The sequence below is a fragment of the Taudactylus pleione genome, unplaced genomic scaffold (assembly GCF_031769625.1).
Source record: "Taudactylus pleione unplaced genomic scaffold, aTauple2 ptg001153l, whole genome shotgun sequence".
Lineage (NCBI taxonomy): Eukaryota > Metazoa > Chordata > Amphibia > Anura > Myobatrachidae > Taudactylus > Taudactylus pleione.
This window is the reverse complement of record NW_028285554.1, coordinates 1,086,779-1,107,072: the sequence shown is the minus strand read 5'-3', so window position 1 is coordinate 1,107,072 and position 20,294 is coordinate 1,086,779. Positions and strand designations below refer to the sequence as shown.

At 43.8% G+C, this 20,294-nt stretch overlaps 1 protein-coding gene across 6 annotated transcripts in view; it reads left to right on the top strand.

Moving 5' to 3' along the window:
• Positions 1 to 20,294, top strand: part of ADGRB2 (adhesion G protein-coupled receptor B2) — a 468,088-nt gene that overhangs the window by 389,667 nt on the left and 58,127 nt on the right. For all 6 annotated transcript variants that reach the window (XM_088462147.1, XM_088462149.1, XM_088462146.1 and 3 more), the window contains 5 exons: positions 4,636 to 4,704; positions 10,248 to 10,356; positions 12,834 to 12,980; positions 13,856 to 14,034; positions 14,234 to 14,277. In XM_088462147.1, coding sequence (XP_088318273.1) covers positions 4,636 to 4,704; positions 10,248 to 10,356; positions 12,834 to 12,980; positions 13,856 to 14,034; positions 14,234 to 14,277 — 548 coding nt within the window. The remainder of the gene's footprint in view (positions 1 to 4,635; positions 4,705 to 10,247; positions 10,357 to 12,833; positions 12,981 to 13,855; positions 14,035 to 14,233; positions 14,278 to 20,294) is intronic.

Genomic DNA, 20,294 nt, shown 5'->3' with positions numbered 1-20,294 from the left:
GGGGGGTTGGACCAAAATTATTTAAGTAATGAATGATCTAGGTAGTTCAGAAACATTTTAATAGTGTAGCAGTGTCGGTTCATTGCTGAAAAAAATGCTTTTTATCCTATTTGCCACACTCCCCCCTCCCACCCTCTTTCATTCCTTTTGTTTAAAATGTGTAATGGGGGGTAACCACTTAGCGATATACAAACGAGAGCACGATTGAAACATTGCAATCGTGCTGTCGTTTGTATAGCTAGTGATGTGCCTAGACGGAACGTTCACTCGTTCAGTCCCGGCACATCCCTCATCCCCGCACATGCAGAACCGGACAAGATCGTCAGGTTGACCTGCATGTACGGGCGATGTCGGAAGCGACCCGCGGGTACGTACATCGCGGGTCGCTTCCGTCCACAACATGCATGATGCATGCGCGATTTGTAAGCGATTGCATGATAACAACATCGTTATCGTGCAATTGCTTGTTTAAATCGCTTAGTGGATACCCCCCATAGGTTTTTACATTTGTTTACTATCAAAAATGTTCAATAAAAATATTTTTTTTTTTAATTATTATGAGAGCAATAATATTTGAATTATAGCTGGGGCAAAAATTTATTACGGTGAACCACTTGTTTCTTTATGATGGGGATACCATTTATAGTGCACACTTGTGGATATATATGTGCCAGTAAACATTTGTTCCATTAGCTCCTTATTAAATTATTGCCCCCATGAATATGTCAATATTGGTTCCCTATAAAAAATATTTTTTCTTTTCTGAGAGGAAAGACAGCTCAAACAGCGTGTGATTTGTACAATCTTGCCTATCAGAATCACATCTAGTAAATGTGCCTTTTTCTGATGGTATCACACCCTGTCTTAAAAATCACAGCTTAACACATTGCATGATCTGTATTATTTACATGTGTAAAATCTGGATGGTGGTGTCAGAACTGGCACTGTGAAATAATGCAGTTTAATGTGCAGTTTTGCCTGTAGTAAATCTCAAAGTTTACCATCCACCCAAATGCCCTAAAAAATATATGGTTTAGCAAATTTGCACTTTAGACAATCTCCCCGGGCTCTTTACTCTGCTTGTTTCTTATTGGCACCATACAGGGTTCTCATTTAAAACTTGCCACATATGTTACCTCGCTCAGCCTTTACTGTTTGTCATGTATAAATAAATAAGACGTAGCCTCCACTCCTGCTTTTTATCTGGTAATATCCTCCTCTCTGGTGCTCAGTTTACCTTGAGCTCTAGTACAGAAGCAAAGCTTGTAGTTCCATGTGTAACATGCAGACAGAAGCCTGCAAGTGCTGTCACAGTGAGTTGTAGCACAGGCATAAAAGGCTATTTTTCCTTGTTAACAGAGCTCGTGTTGTGTATAATGTGATATTACAGCTGACACACAATGCTTTACAGGCTGCTCTCTCTCATTATTCTCTTGCCCTCTTTTCTTAAGCCTCCAGATTTTGCCTCATTTTTATTTTTATTTTATCTGTAATTTTTCTATTATCTCCTATTTCATTTTCACCATCTTGTTTTCTCCTCTCTCCTTCATTTCAATTTTATGTATCTCTTATCTCCTGTGCAGTATAATCTGTCTGCGTGACCACCTCAGTTCTCCTGAACATATTCCTGGTACTTTTCACAACACTTTATTTATTTTTTTTAATTCTTTTTTTTTTGCTAATTTATTTTTTTGCTTCGAGTAATATAATCAATAATGCTGAAATCTTCAACAATAAGGTATTAAACATAACACTTATAACAGCACATATGATATGTATACAATAATCATTTTCTACATTTCAAAATTAGTTTACCTCGTTTTAAGCCTCTTTAAAGGATAATTTACACCTAAAATACAGAATGAGTGAGTCCTTGTGGTGCCCCCTTTTGAATCAACAAACACTGGCATGAATCAGAAGCTGTCTGTAGCTTAACAGCTGTGACCTGCAGCTCCTCAATGTCAGTGATATGCTCAGGGGCACGGGATTACCTGGGCTCCGCTATACAGTATACAGTGACCAGGCACCTGGGATGCTCACTGCCAAAGAGCTGCTGCACCGAGCAAGGGGGTGTATCTGAGCTCTTTTCTGTGGTCACACCCCTCCCCCCACACCTGGACCCGCCAGCCCTGCATATACTAGGAATGTGGGGCTAGGCTGTGATGTCACAAACAACAATGAAGCTCCCCACTCCTATGGTAGGATGTACTAAGCATCACATTGTTGATGCGATACATCCCAACACTTATCGGTTACATACCAGCGTTAACAACCTAATGTAACTAGAACTGCGGTTAAAATCTCAAAGGACAGCTCTTTCGATAAGACCTGTCCTTTGTGATAGAAGGACTTCCAGTTTTATGATCGAGTGTCTTACTGCGCATGCGCAGAATGATGCTCGCGCAACAGGTGACACTGGGAGGGAAGGAAATACGTAAAGACGCCTATAGGGTTCTTGGACCTGTTGCCCACCGGGTCAAAGATCTGGAATGTATTGCATTCTGAATCTTGGTACATATGGCAATGCTGGCAGAACTCCGAAAAAGTCATTTTCGAGTTTTGTCCGCACTTTCGGCTTTAGTACATCCCGCCCCTAGTCTCAAGAGCATAGGATGCTGCCCCGACTTCCTGCTTGCTATAGTAAGAAGCAATGGTAATGGGAGGAGGTGTCACCTTTGAGAGTGGGAGAGGCAACGCCTAGCACCCCCAGGATTTTCACCGCCCCTGCCTCTTGCACTCACTAATATATATTGTTAGTTCTTTACAGAAAGTGAGGCTAAACATACACCTGTTGGTTGGAGTATATCGTGCATTTTTCGTACTGCACATGCTTCGAAACTGTGAGCACTTAAGTAAGCCTACAGTTAATGCAGAGTTGTACACATTATTATGACTGCATCTTTCACTTACAATTTATGTGGTGTAACTAGGTTATAACTGGCTGTTCTCACGTAGGCAGAGTTTGGTAAAAGCTAGAACAACTACGGGCTGTGGTTGGAAGCATATTTTTTGTACATAGTATAGGGCAGGTGCAAGTGTGCACCGCTGATAATGACTAGTAGCAAACTATGCATACACATAGGGGGTGGGCACACCACAAGATGCATACAACCAAATATACACATTTTTTCCATGCACACAGTTTGGGAGCAACTTGTGACTGATTTCTGCCCAACTATGCATTAGGCCCATTGGGGCAGATGTATTAAGCTCTGGAAAGTGATAAATTGGAGAGTGATAAATGACCAACCAATCAGCTCCTAACTGTCATTTTCAAACATAGCCTGTAACATGACAGTTAGGAGCTGAATGGTTGGTCGTTTATCACTCTCCACTTTATCACTTTCCAGAGCTTAATACATATGTCCCATTGTATTCAACCTTTTCATGGTGTGTACTTGCACATGCCTGCATGATGGAGTTGGGATGTAGAATGGAAATGGGACGGGGTGGGGATGGAGATGAAGGACAAAGGTGGGGATGGATGACAGAGGTTGGAGGCAGAAACAGGGTAGAGTGGGGCCATGACGTGGACCAAAACTTCTATTGTATATGCTATATCACATAAATAAGGTGTATCCCAGCCAGGTATTCTGCACGTACATCAAAAAGGCTTTTATAATTGCATATCACAGATACTGATCAGTCTATTTGGGATGTCCACTTTTCAATGCATCCACAATATATAGACTCCAAACAGGCAAACCGTCAGACTCCTCTCTCAGATGTCACTAGGGACCACCATGCATATATATTAACAGTGACATCACTAGATGGGTGTGGGGGGTGCAGACCCGCATCGAGTGTAACACTCCGAAGGATTGGCACCAAAATGCCAGCTCCTCCTCATTGACCTATAGACATGCGCAGCACTGTGATGTTAATGTGCAAGATCCGACTCGTGAGTCACTGAGAAGTAGCCAGCAGTGCGGGGAGAGTCTCCGGGGGCAGCTAGGCATATCTGGGAGTGCTGGGCACCCCCCCCAGAATGATAAAACCAGGAATGTGCCAATAAGCCACGCCCTTTCCCTGTCATGCCACGCTCCTTTTTGGATACTTTTGGCACATGCAGGGGGGCTGATTGGCGCACTGGGTGTCACCAACCCCACTGACGCTGCTGTATATTTATGTAAAGATTTTAAGCATATCCACAGGTGGTTAAATCAGCACAGGTGGTTGAATCAAAATGACTGATGTACGAATTAAGTCACCTGTGCTCAATCATGGCTATGCTTATAACCAAGACTAATAGGGGGCTTTGAGTTTGGGAAACACTGGATGTGTGTGTATATTATATACATATTAGTTAGTTAAAATTCTTAATTGTATTTTTTATGTAATTTTATCTAACTGTGAGTTTTCTTGCATTGCGATTTCGCTGATACATTTGTAATTTGGAAGTGACAATACACTTTTTGATTGACTGATATATATATATATATATATATAATCATGCTCAAAACTCTTCTGGCTCGCTCACACAAAATACTGTACATTTATAGAACTTTTGTATATTCTATTATTCCTACTCTGATCCCTTCCTCTTACTCTTCTCTCATCCTTCCTTTCTTCTTGTTTCATGTATTGCACTCTCTTCCCTTTTCCCTCACTCCCTATATCTCTTTTTCCCAACAGAAATTTTTCCACGCTGTCAGCCACATACTGGATGCAGATAATAGAGAGAAGTGGGAAGACGCTCAGCAGGTGGGGAACAGTGACGTTGCAGCAGTGAGCTTTTGATTCATGACGTCTGCATGTGGCGGGGGTGGGCTGTGCGTGACAAGCGGGGGATAATGCACGAGTGCAATGAAAAAATTTTGTCAATGCAATTAAGTGCAGGAGAGAATAATCCTCTTACTGCAAAGCAGAAAACTGTAAGAATACTTGAGCTACACTTGCAGGAAGCTAGCAACTGCTGCTAATCTCACATTGTCTGAATAGTGGAGAACCCTTTATAGAGAGAAGGAAGGCATGCTCCGTAGAAGGAGTTAGACAATCTAGTACATCTATTTGATAATATATAATAAATGCTTTGCCCAGAAATTGCTTCTGTTTTTGATTTATTTGCTAAGATTTTATGTTTTAGTGCTTTTATTATGATTTATGTTTGCATGCTCATGACCAAAACCAGTACATTTGCTGTAATAATGGATAAGGATCATTTCCATAAAAAAAATTCTGAAAATATGTCAAGAAATCTAAGCAATTTCATGAATTAGTATTTTTTATGAGTTATTTATGCTCTATGTTTCTAGAGATCCAAATACTTTGTAACAGTTTGAGTGTAGTGAAAAATGTATTATCCCTGGTATCATTTGTATTTTATATTGTGTGCCGCCCCCTAGCAAACCCCTCTCGCACTCTACTCGGAGCTAGGAAGTGAAGTCCAGAAAGTGGTGGGGACATGTACACATATGTAAGCTCTGAGGGATTGTATGACTGTGTAAGGTCTGAAAATCTGTATGACTTTTGTAAAGATTGAAAAATAGAATGACTGTGTAAAGTTTGATAGATGATGTTAATATTCAATGGTAGATTTAAACAATTCCACATTATTTTTTTCCTGCTTGATCACCTACACAACACACACAGTACATATACAGTCAGGTGTATAAATATTGGGACATTGACAGAATTTTCATATTTTGGCCTCTATTCACCACCACAATGGCTTTGAAATGAAACAAACAAGATGTGCTTTAACTGCAGACTTTCAGTTTTAATTTGAGGGTAATTACATCCAAATCAGGTGAACGGTGTAGGAATTACAACGGTTTCTATATGTGCCTCCCACTTTTTAAGGGGCCAAAAGTAATGGGACTATCAACTCAAAAGCTATTTCATGGACAGGTGTTGGCTATTTCCTCGTTATTTCTTTATCAATTAAGTAGGTAAAAGGTCTGGAGTTGATTCTAGGTGTGACATTTGCATTTGGAATCAGTTGCTGTCGACTCTCAATATGAGATCCAAAGAGCTGTCACTATCAGTGAAGCAAGCCATCATTAGGCTGAAAAATCAAAACAAACCCATCAGAGAGATAGCAAAAACATTAGGTGTGGCCAAATCAACTGTTTGGAACATTCTTAAAAAGAAAGAACGCACCGGAGAGCTCAACAACACCAAAAGACCCGGAAGACCACGGAAAACAACTGTGGTGGATGACAGAAGAATTATTTCCCTGGTGAAGAAAAACCCCTTCACAACAGTTGGCCAAATCAAGAACACTCTCCAGGAGGTAGGTGTATATGTGTCAAAGTCAACAATCAAGAGAAGACTTCACAAGAGTGAATATAGATGGTTCACCACAAGATGTAAACCATTGGTGAGCCACAAAAACAGGAAGACCAGATTAGAGTTGGCCAAAAAACATCTAAAAAAGCCATTACAGTTCTGGAACAACATCCTATGGACAGATGAGACAAAGATCAACTTGTACCAGAGTGATGGGAAGAGAAGAGTATGGAGAAGGAAAGGAACTGCTCATGATCCAAAACATACCACCTCATCAGTGAAGCATGGTGGTGGTAGTGTCATGGCGTGGGCATGTATGGCTGCCAATGGAACTGCTTCCCTTGTATTTATTGATGATGTGACTGCTGACAAAAGCAGCAGAATGAATTCTGAAATGTTTCGGGCAATATTATATGCTCATATTCAGTCAAATGCTTCAGAACTCATTGGATGGCGCTTCACAGTGCAGATGAACAGTGACTCGAAGTTTACTGCAAAAGCAACCAAAGAGTTTTTTAACGCTAAAAAGTGGAATGTTATGCAATGGCCAAGTCAATCCCCTGACCTGAATCCGATTGAGCATACATTTCACTTGATGAAGGCAAAACTGAAGGGAAAATGCCCCAAGAACAAGCAGGAACTGAAGACATTTGCAGTAGAGGCCTGGCAGAGCATCACCAGGGATGAAACCCAGCGTCTGGTGATGTCTATGCATTCCAGACTTCAGGCTGTAATTGCCTGCAAAGGATTTGCAACAAAGTATTAAAAAGTGAAAGTTAGATTTAGGATTGTTTAGTTTGTCCCATTACTTTTGGCCCCTTAAAAAGTGGGAGGCACATATAGAAACTGTTGTAATTCCTACACCGTTCACCTGATTTGGATGTAATTACCCTGAAATTAAATCTGAAAGTCTGCAGTTAAAGCACATCTTGTTTGTATCATTTCAAAGCTATTGTGGTGGTGAATAGAGGCCAAAATATGAAAATTCTGTCAATGTCCCAATATTTATGCATCTGACTGTATGTATTGATATATACTAATCCTCATAATCCAAGTAATATGCAATAAATGGCAAGAACATCTGACTAAATTCCCTGAATTATTCTGATAGCAAGCAGAAAATGGAATGGTCTCGGTGCACCAGAGGCTGCCAGTAACGCCTCTATGCACTATTTAATTGAGTTTACCAATATCTGGATTTGTGCAGGAGAGATGCAGCACCTTTTATAAATCACTCAGCTAATGTCATGTTGATGGTTATGAGAAACGCTGTGTCAAGTGTTGTCCCAGAATATCCCATAAATGCTCAATTGGGGCCAGATCTTGTGAACAAAAAGACAATGTCATATGGATAACATCAGTGTCATGCTCATCAAACTATTGATTTTTGAATGAGGCATTATTATCTTGGAAGACATTTCTCTCGTAAAAAAAATAAATGCTGCAGTATGGAGTGAAGATGATAACCCAGAACTGTTATGTAGCAATTCACCATCACTTTGCCCTTAAAGAGAATAACTGCATCCAAACCATGCCAGGGGAATGCACTCTACTACAATAATATTCATCCTTTTTTCACTCAATGCCCACTGAACAAGATGCTGAAATTGCCATGGCACACCATCAGTTTTTTTTATTAAAGAGAGTTTTTGTCATTAAAAAAAAAAGGTTGGCAAACACTAGTATGGTAATTGGTGACAGTTAATCATTAACTGTCTGCACTTACTCACCACCAGTGGCGGCTCTTACCTTTATGGTTGAGGGGGACTGCTGCTACACCTCCATTCAGAGATGTCACTAGTCATGTGATCGCCACCAGCATGTGCGCTGGGGACTGCATCTGCAGCATCCCTGAGAAGCATGGTAATGCCAGGTAGACACTAGACAATATGTTGTCTGATCCGGCGCATTGACCAGTGTGTACCCGCTATGTAGCTGACGATGCGCATGCAGGTCCGATGGGCGATATCATCAGTGGGGGGTCATGCTGCCGAATGTAGCATGGCCCCCGCTGTCTTTCTGATGCCAACACCCCTGTAGCTGATGACATCGTTTAGTGTCTTTAAGTCTGCAGATGGAGCAGCAGGAGAGGCTACACGAAGAAAGCTCTCTCTGCTAATACCACACCTGGCTGGCAGTCGCAAGAGGAGTCTTCCCCTGAGACTGCCAGTCTGGTGTGTGATTAGCAGAGAGAGATTCCAATTTGAAGCCACTGAGTGCAGTGACTCCGCTGGGGTCAGCTTACTGGGGTGGGGAGGCTTATTAAGTATTTGGTAGATTTTACTAGGGCAGTCCCTATGTAAAATCTATCACTGTTCACATTTGTCTGCACTTTCAGGGGTTCCTCCAGTTCAGAGTGAAAGAGTGACCCCAGAAGGATAACCACAAACTTCCACACAAAAAACACAAACTTCCATCCTTTTACCAGTAATACCCTTCTCACCCTTAATCACTGCCCCCAGTCATTGGTAAGGAGGGTCCCTACCTAAGAATATTTGCCCACATACAGCACATGGGCCTCACACATTTCTGCAAGTTTGCACACTTCCTTGGGGTACATTAATCCACGTTGGCAGGTTCCTGCAGCTTGCTCTGGTGCTCCCACTTGTGTGGAGCCTTATTGCTCAACTAAACTAAATTTAGCAATGTTTTAGGGGAATACTGAAAACATTTATATCAATAAAAGGAGTAGAGTAGAAAAGAGAGTAGAGGGTAGGCATGCAGCTTCTAGTGCGCTAGATGGTCCATACAGATAAAGGGGTACAAACCCAATGTGGTTCTTTTATGGTGCTCGTTAAGTGAATTACTTTCTCTGGATCCGAAGGATGAACATTGACTGCTGACTGGATGACTTTGAGATAAAAGCAAGGCATCTTACATACAGATGTATCCACTCCACATACATCTATCCACCCTGCGCTACAAGTCGTGCTACACATAACGTGTGAGTGCCGTGTGTCTCGGTAGTGCTGAGCGTGTTTTTCATGCGACATTTTACCTTCTAGTGCATCTTATTCGCACAGCTGTGCCTATGTTCTGTGTGCGACTGCTGGTGTATGTGCATGCGAAATGTTATGGTGCATACACGTGGTCAGATTTGTCAGATGAACGATTGAACGAATTTACCAATGATTTGAACGATTTTACCAACGATGAACGATTTCTGACAGTATTAAAATGAATGAAATTGTCAAAATCTGACTGCAAACACAGACGATGTCAGATATCGTTATCTGACATGCGGGAACGCGCATCCTTGGTCAATGCATGCCCTACATGTCAAAGATATGTACGATTGAACGATTTTTCATATCTGACAACAAATCTGACTGTGTGTATGCACCATTACGTTTCCGTGACAGCGGCTGTGACACTATAACGTAGCATTTCGCATGCAGATATAATTGCAGTCACACACAGAATATAGGCATGCCACATATCATTTTAATCAGCAGAAGCTGTTTGTGCATTCTATCCGCACCTTTGTGCGGATAAGGTGCATTTGAAGGTAAAAAGTTGCACAAAAAGACTCTGCGCTACCGAGTCACGCCACGACATAGCGCGACTAGAAGGGCTGTTTAACAGCTAGATGTATGTGGACACATCTGTATTACTGCTGTCAGTATACATCATTACTCTTTTAATACACATGGAAGAGAACTGATTTTAAATAGGAAAAATATTGAGGAACTTTATCAGATTTTCACATTTCTATGATTTAAGGGGCCCTTACACCTGAGCTGTGATTCCCCGCTCTGCCGACACCAACCCAATTCCGTGGATCGGCGATGGTCGGCGGTCCATCAGCAGATCGGGGAAATTCAACATATTAAAAATCTGTGAGTCGCTGATTTCGACCATTTTCAGGTTGGGATTAGGGAATCGAGGTTTATCAACATGTTGAATATTTACGATCCCCCAGCCCTGACGTTGGGGCGATCCATTGCAGATGTTTGGGGGCCTTTAGTCTAAATCTGTAAATTAAATAATTAAGGTAAGCAATATCTGTCTTCAAGGTGGCTCCAGGCTCCGTACTCTTGATGAAGGTGCTTGAAGATTATATCCACTTGGTTGGAGATGCGCTAAAACCTTTTCAGAGTTCCATCATTGTCACTGAGAATTTGGGTAAGAGACATCTTGGTTTTCTAATTGTTGGACATAGTGGCATTTGATAATAATCCTGATCATCACTTCATTGTTGCTAACTATCTGAAAATTGAAAGTTATTAAATATATCTCTTCAAATTCTCAAATATGAGTAATGCAGGCAAGTCCACTTCAGGATGTATGAGGGGTCTAAGTGTAGGCACTGTAGGCATATGTATAGTTAAAGAGGAAATCATCAGGTAAATTTAGTCTGTAGATAGAGAAGCTGATACCTTCAAAGTCACTAGTAGCCTGTCTGCTCTAAGGGGGTCATTCAGACCCGCTCGCGAGCGCAGTACGCTCGCAAGCGGGTCGATGTTCCCCCACTGCGCATGCGCACGATGGAGGGAGCTCCGTCGTGCGCATGCGTGAGACCCGGCGAGCGACGGGCTCTCCATCGCTCCGGGTCTCGCACCAAAGGGGGCGTGCTGTCGATGTTGATTGACAGCACGCCCCCTTTGGTGGGCGTGCCGGGGGTGTGCCTGCCAGATGGAGGCGTTCCCATGGGAACGCCTACCGTCTGAAGCCGGCCCCACTAACATCACTAGTGATGTCAGTGGGAGTGATTTTGGCTCTGATAGAGCCACATTTGTACAAACACTTTCAAATGCTTTCTATACATTTTAGGTAACACTTGCTACTATAGGGATTTTAAATTCAGTAGGGGGTAAAATTGGAGATTACATTAATTAACTTGGTTAAATCAAATGTTTTGTTGAGATTCATGTTAAAGCTGTAGCATCCTCTATAAATTAGGTGTGTTTCTGGTTTCCTGTAAGAATAGAGGGCCTGATTCAGCAAGCATCTCAACTGCAATTACGCATGCAATCGTCCGATTGTTGCGTTCTGCACATGCAGCGCAGTGCGCGTGCGCAAACCAGCCACTGCGATCGGGACTACGATCACAGTGGTAAAGCAGACCCATCGCAGAGTGATTGACAGGAAGTACCATTTGGGGGAGGTGACGGGGGGTGGTCAGAGAAACGCAGGCGTGCCAGTGCATTTGAACGCTGTTGCAGGGGCGTGCATAAATTATCCACTGCAATGGCATACGCAGCTTCGACATTCACTGCGTGTGATGAGGTTAGCAATTCCTGAGTAAGGTCTGACCTTGTGCAAGTGTGCGTGAGGGGCCGATGTTACTCAATGTTTCGCTATTTGCGCTCGCTCGTTCAGAAAAAGGGGCTGGCTATTTAAATTGAGCGCTCGCTCTTTGCGGTCTGTTGACACCTCTATGTCTGAGCGAGCGAACGAAACATGCGCTCCCTATTTTGTAAAGACGCCCCCTGGCCGCTCGCATCCTATGTCATCTCCGCTATTTATTTGATTAATCGAGTACATCGAAAGGCATCTGAACTGCTCGCAGTGCTTGTGGTAGGATTTTCCTACCGCAATCATGCGAACAGTTCAGGCTAAGAAACAACCAAGTGACGTGGTCGATGACGCTGCTTTGTTAATTATGCACTCCCTGCGTTCGGATCTCCACTCCCCGTTTTCAAGCACCTTCCCCTGTTACCACCCACAAACGCCTCATCCTGTCACTCAAATTAGCAAGCACTCGCTATTTTGCGAGCGCTCGATTTCTGACCGCAATGACTGGTTGGCGTATGCGCATTACGACCCATACGCATGCGCAGATGTGCGAACATCGCTCGGAGCGAACGAGTGGCCGCTTACGATCGCTCTGAATCAGGCCCTGAATCAGGCCCAGAGACTGCTTCAGTGTCATGTGATTAACATAGCAACCAGAGTCACATGACATATGACATAGTAAGCAAATCGCCTTTGGATCAACCCTCTTCTCAGCAGGCTCCTCTGCCGTCCTGCACACCTCCCAACTGTACTGATTTTGACAGAACTGTCCTGCTTCATGCGGCTCAAATGGAGTGTAGCTTATGCAAAACAGATTGGATCTTTGCCAGAAGTGGGCTGGTTTGAGTGGATCAGGGGCAGGGCTTATTTTGTCCCAATTTTGCATGTATAAATGTCAGGAGGAGCATCTTATTGGCTGACTGTCTCTCACTCAGAAATTAGGTTACACTCTCCATGCTTCCATTTGTAAATTAGTTTGCTTTTACTTTAATACTAAAAGGTATTACAGTATTTATTATAGATCCATAAAAACTAATGGATATTGATTTTATTAAACGACCTACTATATCAGAAAAGGATGTATATCCTTAAAATAACATTGTTGTTTCTAACAAACATTAAAGTAATATTTATATATCAAAATGAATTGGGATTAAGTGATATTTCATTCTTAGAACATTGGCAAATGTTGGCCAAACTTGTTCTTGTGGGTAAAATCCTGTTTGTGTTTAACAGAGTGTCAGTGGTAATGTACTGTACTTGTGTTTTATTTATTTTACTTTGGACAGTCATTGTTTATTCATATGTCTTTCAATAGTGGCGTATCTGTGTCATTAGCAGTGTTTATTTTTTGTGTCCACCAGTTATTAGCATCCAGAGAGAACCTGTCTCTGCCATATCCAGTGACATAAACTTTCCAATGAAAGGCCGACGTGGGATGAATGACTGGGCTAGAAACTCTGAGGATAAACTTTTCATTCCCAAGGAGGTTCTCAGTTTGCCTCATGCAGGTAACGGGCACTATAATGTATATGAAAGATAAGGAGCAGCTTTGCTTGTCTTGGTGCGAAAATGGAGTTACTTGATTAAAATGATAATAGAAGATGGGCCAAGTCAAATCGGGCAAGAAATACACAATAAACACAAGAATATTCCGGGAAACCTGATGTAGAAGAAAAATGAAACTAGTAATTTAAAATTATTAGCGCTATTCTTGAAAATGAGAATTGACATTTAAATTAATTAGACAATTAAACAAAATATAATGATATATGGATTTTACATGTTTTGCATGCTGTTCAGTCACCATAGTGGGCAATGCCAGTGCTTTTACTCTGATGGTACTCAACAGTACCAAGTGCTGGCATCTTATCTTTCAGGAAACAAGTTCTTCTACCATGAGCACTGGAATAGTTTAACTCTGCTGACTGGAACTTATATCACCAGACTCCTCCTCCCAGCTAGTTCATAGACCAGGGAGATACTTACTGGACCTTCAGGAAGCCGGGGTGAATTTAATACCCATACTTTTTTCATAGTGCGATACTCCTTTTGTTATAGATAAAAAACGACTGGACAATGCTAAACAACAACAATCCTAAATACAATTTAAACACCCGATTGTGTATGTTTTGATGGTTCTTGTGTGCAGGATTACTATTTAGCAGTTTGTGTCACTTCAATCTGCATTGATGACTGGCTCAATAATTTTAATTATTTTATCTGTAAACATACAATTAACTAGGTTGATGCGCTGGGGATCAATCCACCCTGTATAGATAGGCATTTGCCACACTACACGTAAGAATATAGGTGCTGCATAGTGGCAGGTTGGTTTTATACAAGAATATACAAGTCTAATCCTCTTTTGTGTTTTGAACTGTAGAGACCGAAGACTCTGCATATTTTGTGATAGGTGCAGTGCTGTACCGCACACTCGGACTTATCTTACCTCCTCCTGGTAATTCCCTGGCTGTTAGTTCCAAAGTACTGACTGTCACTGTACGGCCTCTTACTAAACCTGCAGAGCAGCTGGTGGTGGTAGAGTTATCGCATATAATAAATGTAAGTACAATGTGGAATACAGTAACTTGCGCTACAAGTTCTTATTTATCCTTGTCTTTTAATGCCATACATTGAATACCTTTGTTTGCTACTCTGTAACATGTTGTGTACATCCCTTTTTATAATGCATGGTTGTTTTTTTTTAAACCATAAAATTAAAAAGAAGTGTCATAACAAAATGTTGCTTTTTATCTCACAGGGCACCTCAAGTCCCCAATGCGCAGTATGGGATTATTCAAAAAGGTTGGTAGCCTAAATTGTTGAACAAATTGATTTTGTGATCAAAAGTAAAAAAAGAGACTGCTATTCTCTCTATTATATTCCTTAAATATTCTGGTTATCACATTTTCTAAGTATGTAGAGAAATTAGAACTCATCTGTATGCAGGAACTTTATTTTGCAATGCACCACACATATTGCCTGTATCTTATAGAACTGTGTCAGCTGCTATATTTGTGCAACTGATTTCATTGTTAGTACAATACAGTGTTTGTCTTCATATCTGTTTAAGAGAAATTAAACTCTTGCAGCCTTGAAAATGAGAGCTAATTCAGCATCATTTGTATCTTTATCACCATTACAACAGAGCTATCTTCAATGTGACTACAGCAAGCCTTTTACATTATCCGATTTAAAGAAAATTGCTGCTAATGTAATAACGGCAGTTATTATTCTTAATTTTTCCATGACCAAGAAGTGGGTACAGGAAGTGTTGTTGCTGGAAGCTTTTACATGTTTTTAACTCTGGGCTTAGGGAGCTGTCCAAACTGAGATGTGCTGAAATCAAAATCCCTGGTCTAAGTAATCCTGAATGCAAGCCAATTGTTTAGTTATTTTTTGTATACATAGCCTGGGCAGCATTATACATAACTGTATAGACAGTTGCTTTTCCAGAGTTGATGTAGTTTTTCTAGGCTCGATAAATTGTTCAGACCAGAAGGCTATTGATATAACTCACATGGCCTTTGGCTTCATTAGGCTGGCACAAGCTCAAGGAAATCACATTCCTTGATTCCACCACTGCAATTAACTGATGGTATTGAGGGATTTTAGTCCATGCGCTGTTTTTTTACCCAAATTATTTGCTATGGTACAGGCCCTACACATTGTCCTCGTTCACTGCCCTTGATGTACGCTTCCGTATGAGACATTGGGCTCATAATTGTCCACTAGTTCAGTGATAGTGTGAGGTCTTTGTGATCTTTACCACCATACAGTGACCGGTACATCCATCCATCACAAGATAAAGGAAATCTCACAATCCTTGATATGTTCCTCTACACCTTTAAGGGGGTAAAGAGATTAGGTGTTCTGTTTGTGTAGTGGTGGTGTATGTTTTTCATCACCTTCTTTACTACTTGCGAATAACTGAAATTTCATCAACATTTTCTATGTTTTCTTCAAATCTGCTGTGGGAAACCCATATATTTGTATGTGGTTACCCTCTTCATTTAGCCCAACTGTCTGTCCACTACTTTAATCAAAATTCCACTCCTCCCCCTCCTCACACTCACACACATTGTTTCTGTTGCTCTCACACATAGGACCTTATTTAGAGTCGGTCGCAAGCGCCGATGCGCTCGTAACCGACTCGATGGTTAGGCCTGTGCATGCGCAGCGGACACACTGCGCGTGCGCGAGCCCCGGAGCGACAGAGAAACTCTGTCGCTCCGGAACTCGTTACCAAAGGGGCAGCTGTCGATGTTGATCGACAGCTCGCCTCGTTTCGTAAGTGGGCCGGGGGGGTGGTTTCCAAATGGAGGCGTTCCTTAAGCTTGCCGTTTAGTGGGCGGCTGCACTGACATCATCAGTGATGTCAGTGGGCAGCTTCCTGCTCTTTCAGAGCAGGAAGCTCCCTGGGGCTTACAAGTGCCCAGTCCCAACCTCAGTGGCGTAACTAGGGTATTTGGAGCCCAGGGCAAATTTGAAAAGGGAGCCCCCCCCCCGATGTGTGGCAAAATAAAAAATGGGCGTGGTCACTTAAAAATGGGGCGTGTCAACCCCCAGTATGCAGTTGTAGTCCGTCTTATGCAGGCCCATAGTAGTGCCCCTTATACAGTATCCCCAGTAGTGGTCCCCCTTATACAGCCCCCAATTAGTTCACCTTACTCAGTACCCCCAGTAGTGGCCCCCCCAAATGCAGTGCTCCATGTAGTGTTCCCCCTTATGCAGTGCCCCCAGTAGCAGTCCCCACAATGTAGTGCGCCGAGTAGCGGTATCCCCCTATGCAGTGCCCTTTATATAGTGCCCCCAGCAGTAGTCCCCCCCCATGCAGTTTTCCCAGTAGTGGTCCCCTTATGCCGGCACCCAGTAGTGATCCCCCTATCCAGTGCCCCCTGTAGTGGCCCTTCCTATTATTGCCCCCAGTAGTGGTCCCCCGGGTGCAGTGCCTCTAGTAGTAGGCCCCTTTTATAATGCCCCCAGTGATAGTTCCCCCCCCAAGTAGTAGTCCCCAGTAGAGGTTCCCCCTCCCGATTAAGTGCCCCCAGTAGTAGCCCCCCCAGTAGAGGTCCTCCCAATAATGGTGCCCCCAGTAGTAGCCACCCCTCCACCGTTGTGCCCCCACCCCCAGTAGAGGTCCCCCCAGTAGTAGCCACCCCCTCCCCCGTTGTGCCCCCAGTAGTGCAGATAGGTTAAAAAAAAAATATATATAAAAATATACTTACCTGAATCCACGCTGCTGCTGCTCCGGTCCGCGACGCCGCTGCCGCCACCGCCCTCCAGTCCTCCCGGGCTGGGGCGCTCAGCATTATGGGACAGACGTCATGATGTCATGGTGTCTGTCCCATTACCCACTGCAGGAGCCGGACGGAAGCCCAGCTCTTGCAGTGGATGCCGCAGCAGTCAATGAGAGTCTATCTGACTCTCATTGGCTGCTGTTTAACACACGCATCGCCGCCAGCACTGGCGGCGATGCGTGTGTTATGTACAGCCTGAGCCCGCCTCCTAATGCTATTGGGCAAGCACTCAGGGGGAGGGAACGGGCTCAGCTGTGAAGCATAGGACCGGCGCTGGAAGCCTAGCGCCGGTCCTGTGTAAATGTGTAGCGCTGACCGCACTCATTGCGGTCAGCGCTACACTGGCTAACCCGGGAGGACCGGCCGGTACCATGGCCGGCGGCGCCCCCCCCCCCGAGCCACCGGTCCAACGGCGCCCAGGGCACGCACCCCGATCGCCCTGACCTAGTTACGCCACTGCCCAACCTTAGGGTCTGGTCGTAAGCCCCGATGGTCGCGATGGTGATCACCATCGCGACCATAAACCTGGTAAGTCGTTAAGCTGTGGGTGGTAACCCACAGCTTAACAATCGACAAAGAGGCGGCCGTTCAGGATGCAAGTGGCCGCCCTGATTCAGTGCGACCGCTTGCATATAACGACCGCCTATGAATGAGGGCCATAGTTTGATATATTCTAGTCAATTTAAATGTGCTGAGGATGGTTTCACAATCTGTGTTACTATATGGGCCCAACTAAATGTAACAAAAGTTATAATGAGGTCGACTTGATCAATTCAAATCTATTGGCTGTTATCTACAGTTCCATATCTGCTTCTCCCCATTCAGAGTTTATTTAGACTCCTGAGGCCCCTCCATAACCTCAGTATCAAAATGAACAGTGGCTCTGCCTACTGTTTTTGCTAAGTCTTTCGGTTGTGTTTGTATATTCTTGGAGATCTCCTCTACTCTTTCACTCACACAGTTAAGTTGTATTTTCTAATGATAAAAATAGATTTTGTACCATGCGCTCACCTTGTCTATATATCATATTATAGAAAATGTAGCTAAGGTAAAAAATGTGGAGATGACAACAGATCTAATGAATGTTATAAACAATCTTTTATTTATATAGACACCATATACCAATGCGTCTAGTGATATGGATGGCTATTTTAGACTCTTATATGTCTCCTTTCTGGTAGTAGGAGTATGATGGTAAAATAATCTAATAAAAATTATATATGATGATTAAGTCCTATGTGGAAGGATCAAGGTATGTTTGGGTGGCAGGTGTGCCCTTTGAGGGGGTTACCTTTCCGTAAATATATACGGTACCCTTATGTTATAATATCAGCTCAGTATTTGTCCATACCGACTAGTAGCCAAGAAAAAGTCAGCCAATAGGACTGATCCCAAGTGGGTAAATAATTTCCGGGTGGTAGGTGTGCCCTTTGAGGGGGTTACCTTCCCGTAAATATATACGGTACCCTATGTCTAAAATGTGTATGTCCCTTTGGCTACTTGCAGTGTGCTAGGGAAGTGAGGGTAACCTTATGTAGAAAGGTAGCTCTCCGTATGTGGATATCCAAGTAAGTGTCCCTGCACTGTCTGAAGCGATGTCCCGGTGATAGAGTGAGCCGTGCAAAGTGTGACTGCAGCGTCCCGCTAGCGGGGCTTACCGGTCGGCGTCTTCACTGAATGTCACGTGTTACACTGTCCATGCGGTGTGTGGAGGGGGGGAGCAGTGCGGTATGATTTCAATTGCCGCAGTCAGTCCAGCCGGACCACTCGCTCAACCCTCTGCTTCTAATGCACGCTGCTCTGTAGTATGGCAGAGGAGGGTGCTGTTTCCTGCTGTTTCCTGTTAGGAGGATAAGGAGTAGCAGCGTGAGGCTGTGCACAAGGCTCTCTGCTTCCTTAGTCACGTGTGTGGAAAACTGGGCGTCGACGCGTTTCGGCCAATCAGGCCTTCTTCAAGGATGTATTGTATTCTAATGTTTAATAATGGCATGTCTGACTCTTTGCTTTTATCACATTTGGATTTGTATTGTTCTCATCATCGGATATTTTAACTCTGGGCCTGATTCAGAGCCGGACGCTATTTGCGCTCGCTCATCCAGAAAAAGGGGCTGGCTATTTAAATTGACCGTTCGCTCTTTGCGGTCTGTTGACGCCTCTATGTCTGAACGAGCGAACAAAACATGCGGACGTTTTTTTGTAAAGACGCCCCCTGGCCGCTCGCATCCTACGTCATCTCCGCTATTTATTTGATTAATCGAGTACATCGAAAGGCGTCTGAACTGCTCGCAGTGCTTGTGGTTGGATTTTCCTACCGCAATCATGCGAGCAGTTCAGGCTAAGAAACAACCAAGTGACGTGGTCGATGACGCTGCTTTGTTAATTATGCACACCCTTAAAACGCCCGTTTTGACCTTTCGGCACGCCTGCGTTCGGATCTCCACTCCCCGTTTTCAAGCACCTTCCCATTACCACCCACAAACGCCTCATTCTGTCACTCAAATTAGCAGGCATTCGCTATTTTGCAAGCACACAATTTCCGACCGCAATGACTGGTTCGCGCATGCGTATTACAACCCGTATGCATGCGCAGTTGTGCGAACATCGCTCGGAGCGAACGAGCGGCCACTTACGAGCGGCTCTGAATCAGGCCCTCTGTTTCTTCATCTGAGTAATCTGTAACTCTTGCTGGTGTCTCAGAATGCCAGTAATTATTTTGAATTATAGATCTCACTTTCGCCATGTGAACCCTCTTCTTTTCTTTATCTTGACACTAGTGACCCGCCCTGGTTTCGCATGGGAGCAATTTTGAATTTACATCGATAATCTGTTTTTAACTTAGGTCTTTTAAGATTGCCTTGTAGATAACTTTAGTTGTATTTCTCCTGACGTCAACATGAAAAGATTTAGACCCTCATTCAGAGTCGATCACAAGAAGCAATCGCTCACTCTGAATGAGGGTGGGCACTTCTTGTTTTGAAGTGCTGCCTCCAGGTCGCAAGCTAAGCTGTGGGTTACCACCCACAGCTTAGCTTGCGATCAGGGTGATGACCATTGTGACCATCGGGGCTTACGACCACACCTTAAGGTTGGGTCTGGGCACTCGTAAGCCCCAGGGAACTTCCTGCTCTGTTTGAGCAGGAAGTTCCCCACTGACATCATCAATGATGTCAGTGGGGCCGCCCCCAAACGGCAAGCGTTCCGACTGGAACGCCTCCGTTTGGCCGGGCACGCCCCCGGCCCGCCCAGCAAACGAGGCGAGCTGTCACTCAACATCGACAGCTCGACCCGTCAGCTACGAGACCCATAGCGACGGAGCGCCCATTGCTAGCCGGGTCTCGCGCATGCGCACGACGAAGCCAGCTCCGTCGTGCACATGCTCTGTGGGGACCATCGAACCGGTTGCGACCGGGTCTGAATGAGACCCTTAGTTTTGACGTGACACACAAAAGGGCCACGTAAAATTGTCCATGAGTAAAACAGTCTCCACTTAGGTCAACTCCAGCCACATTAAGTGCCTGTCCC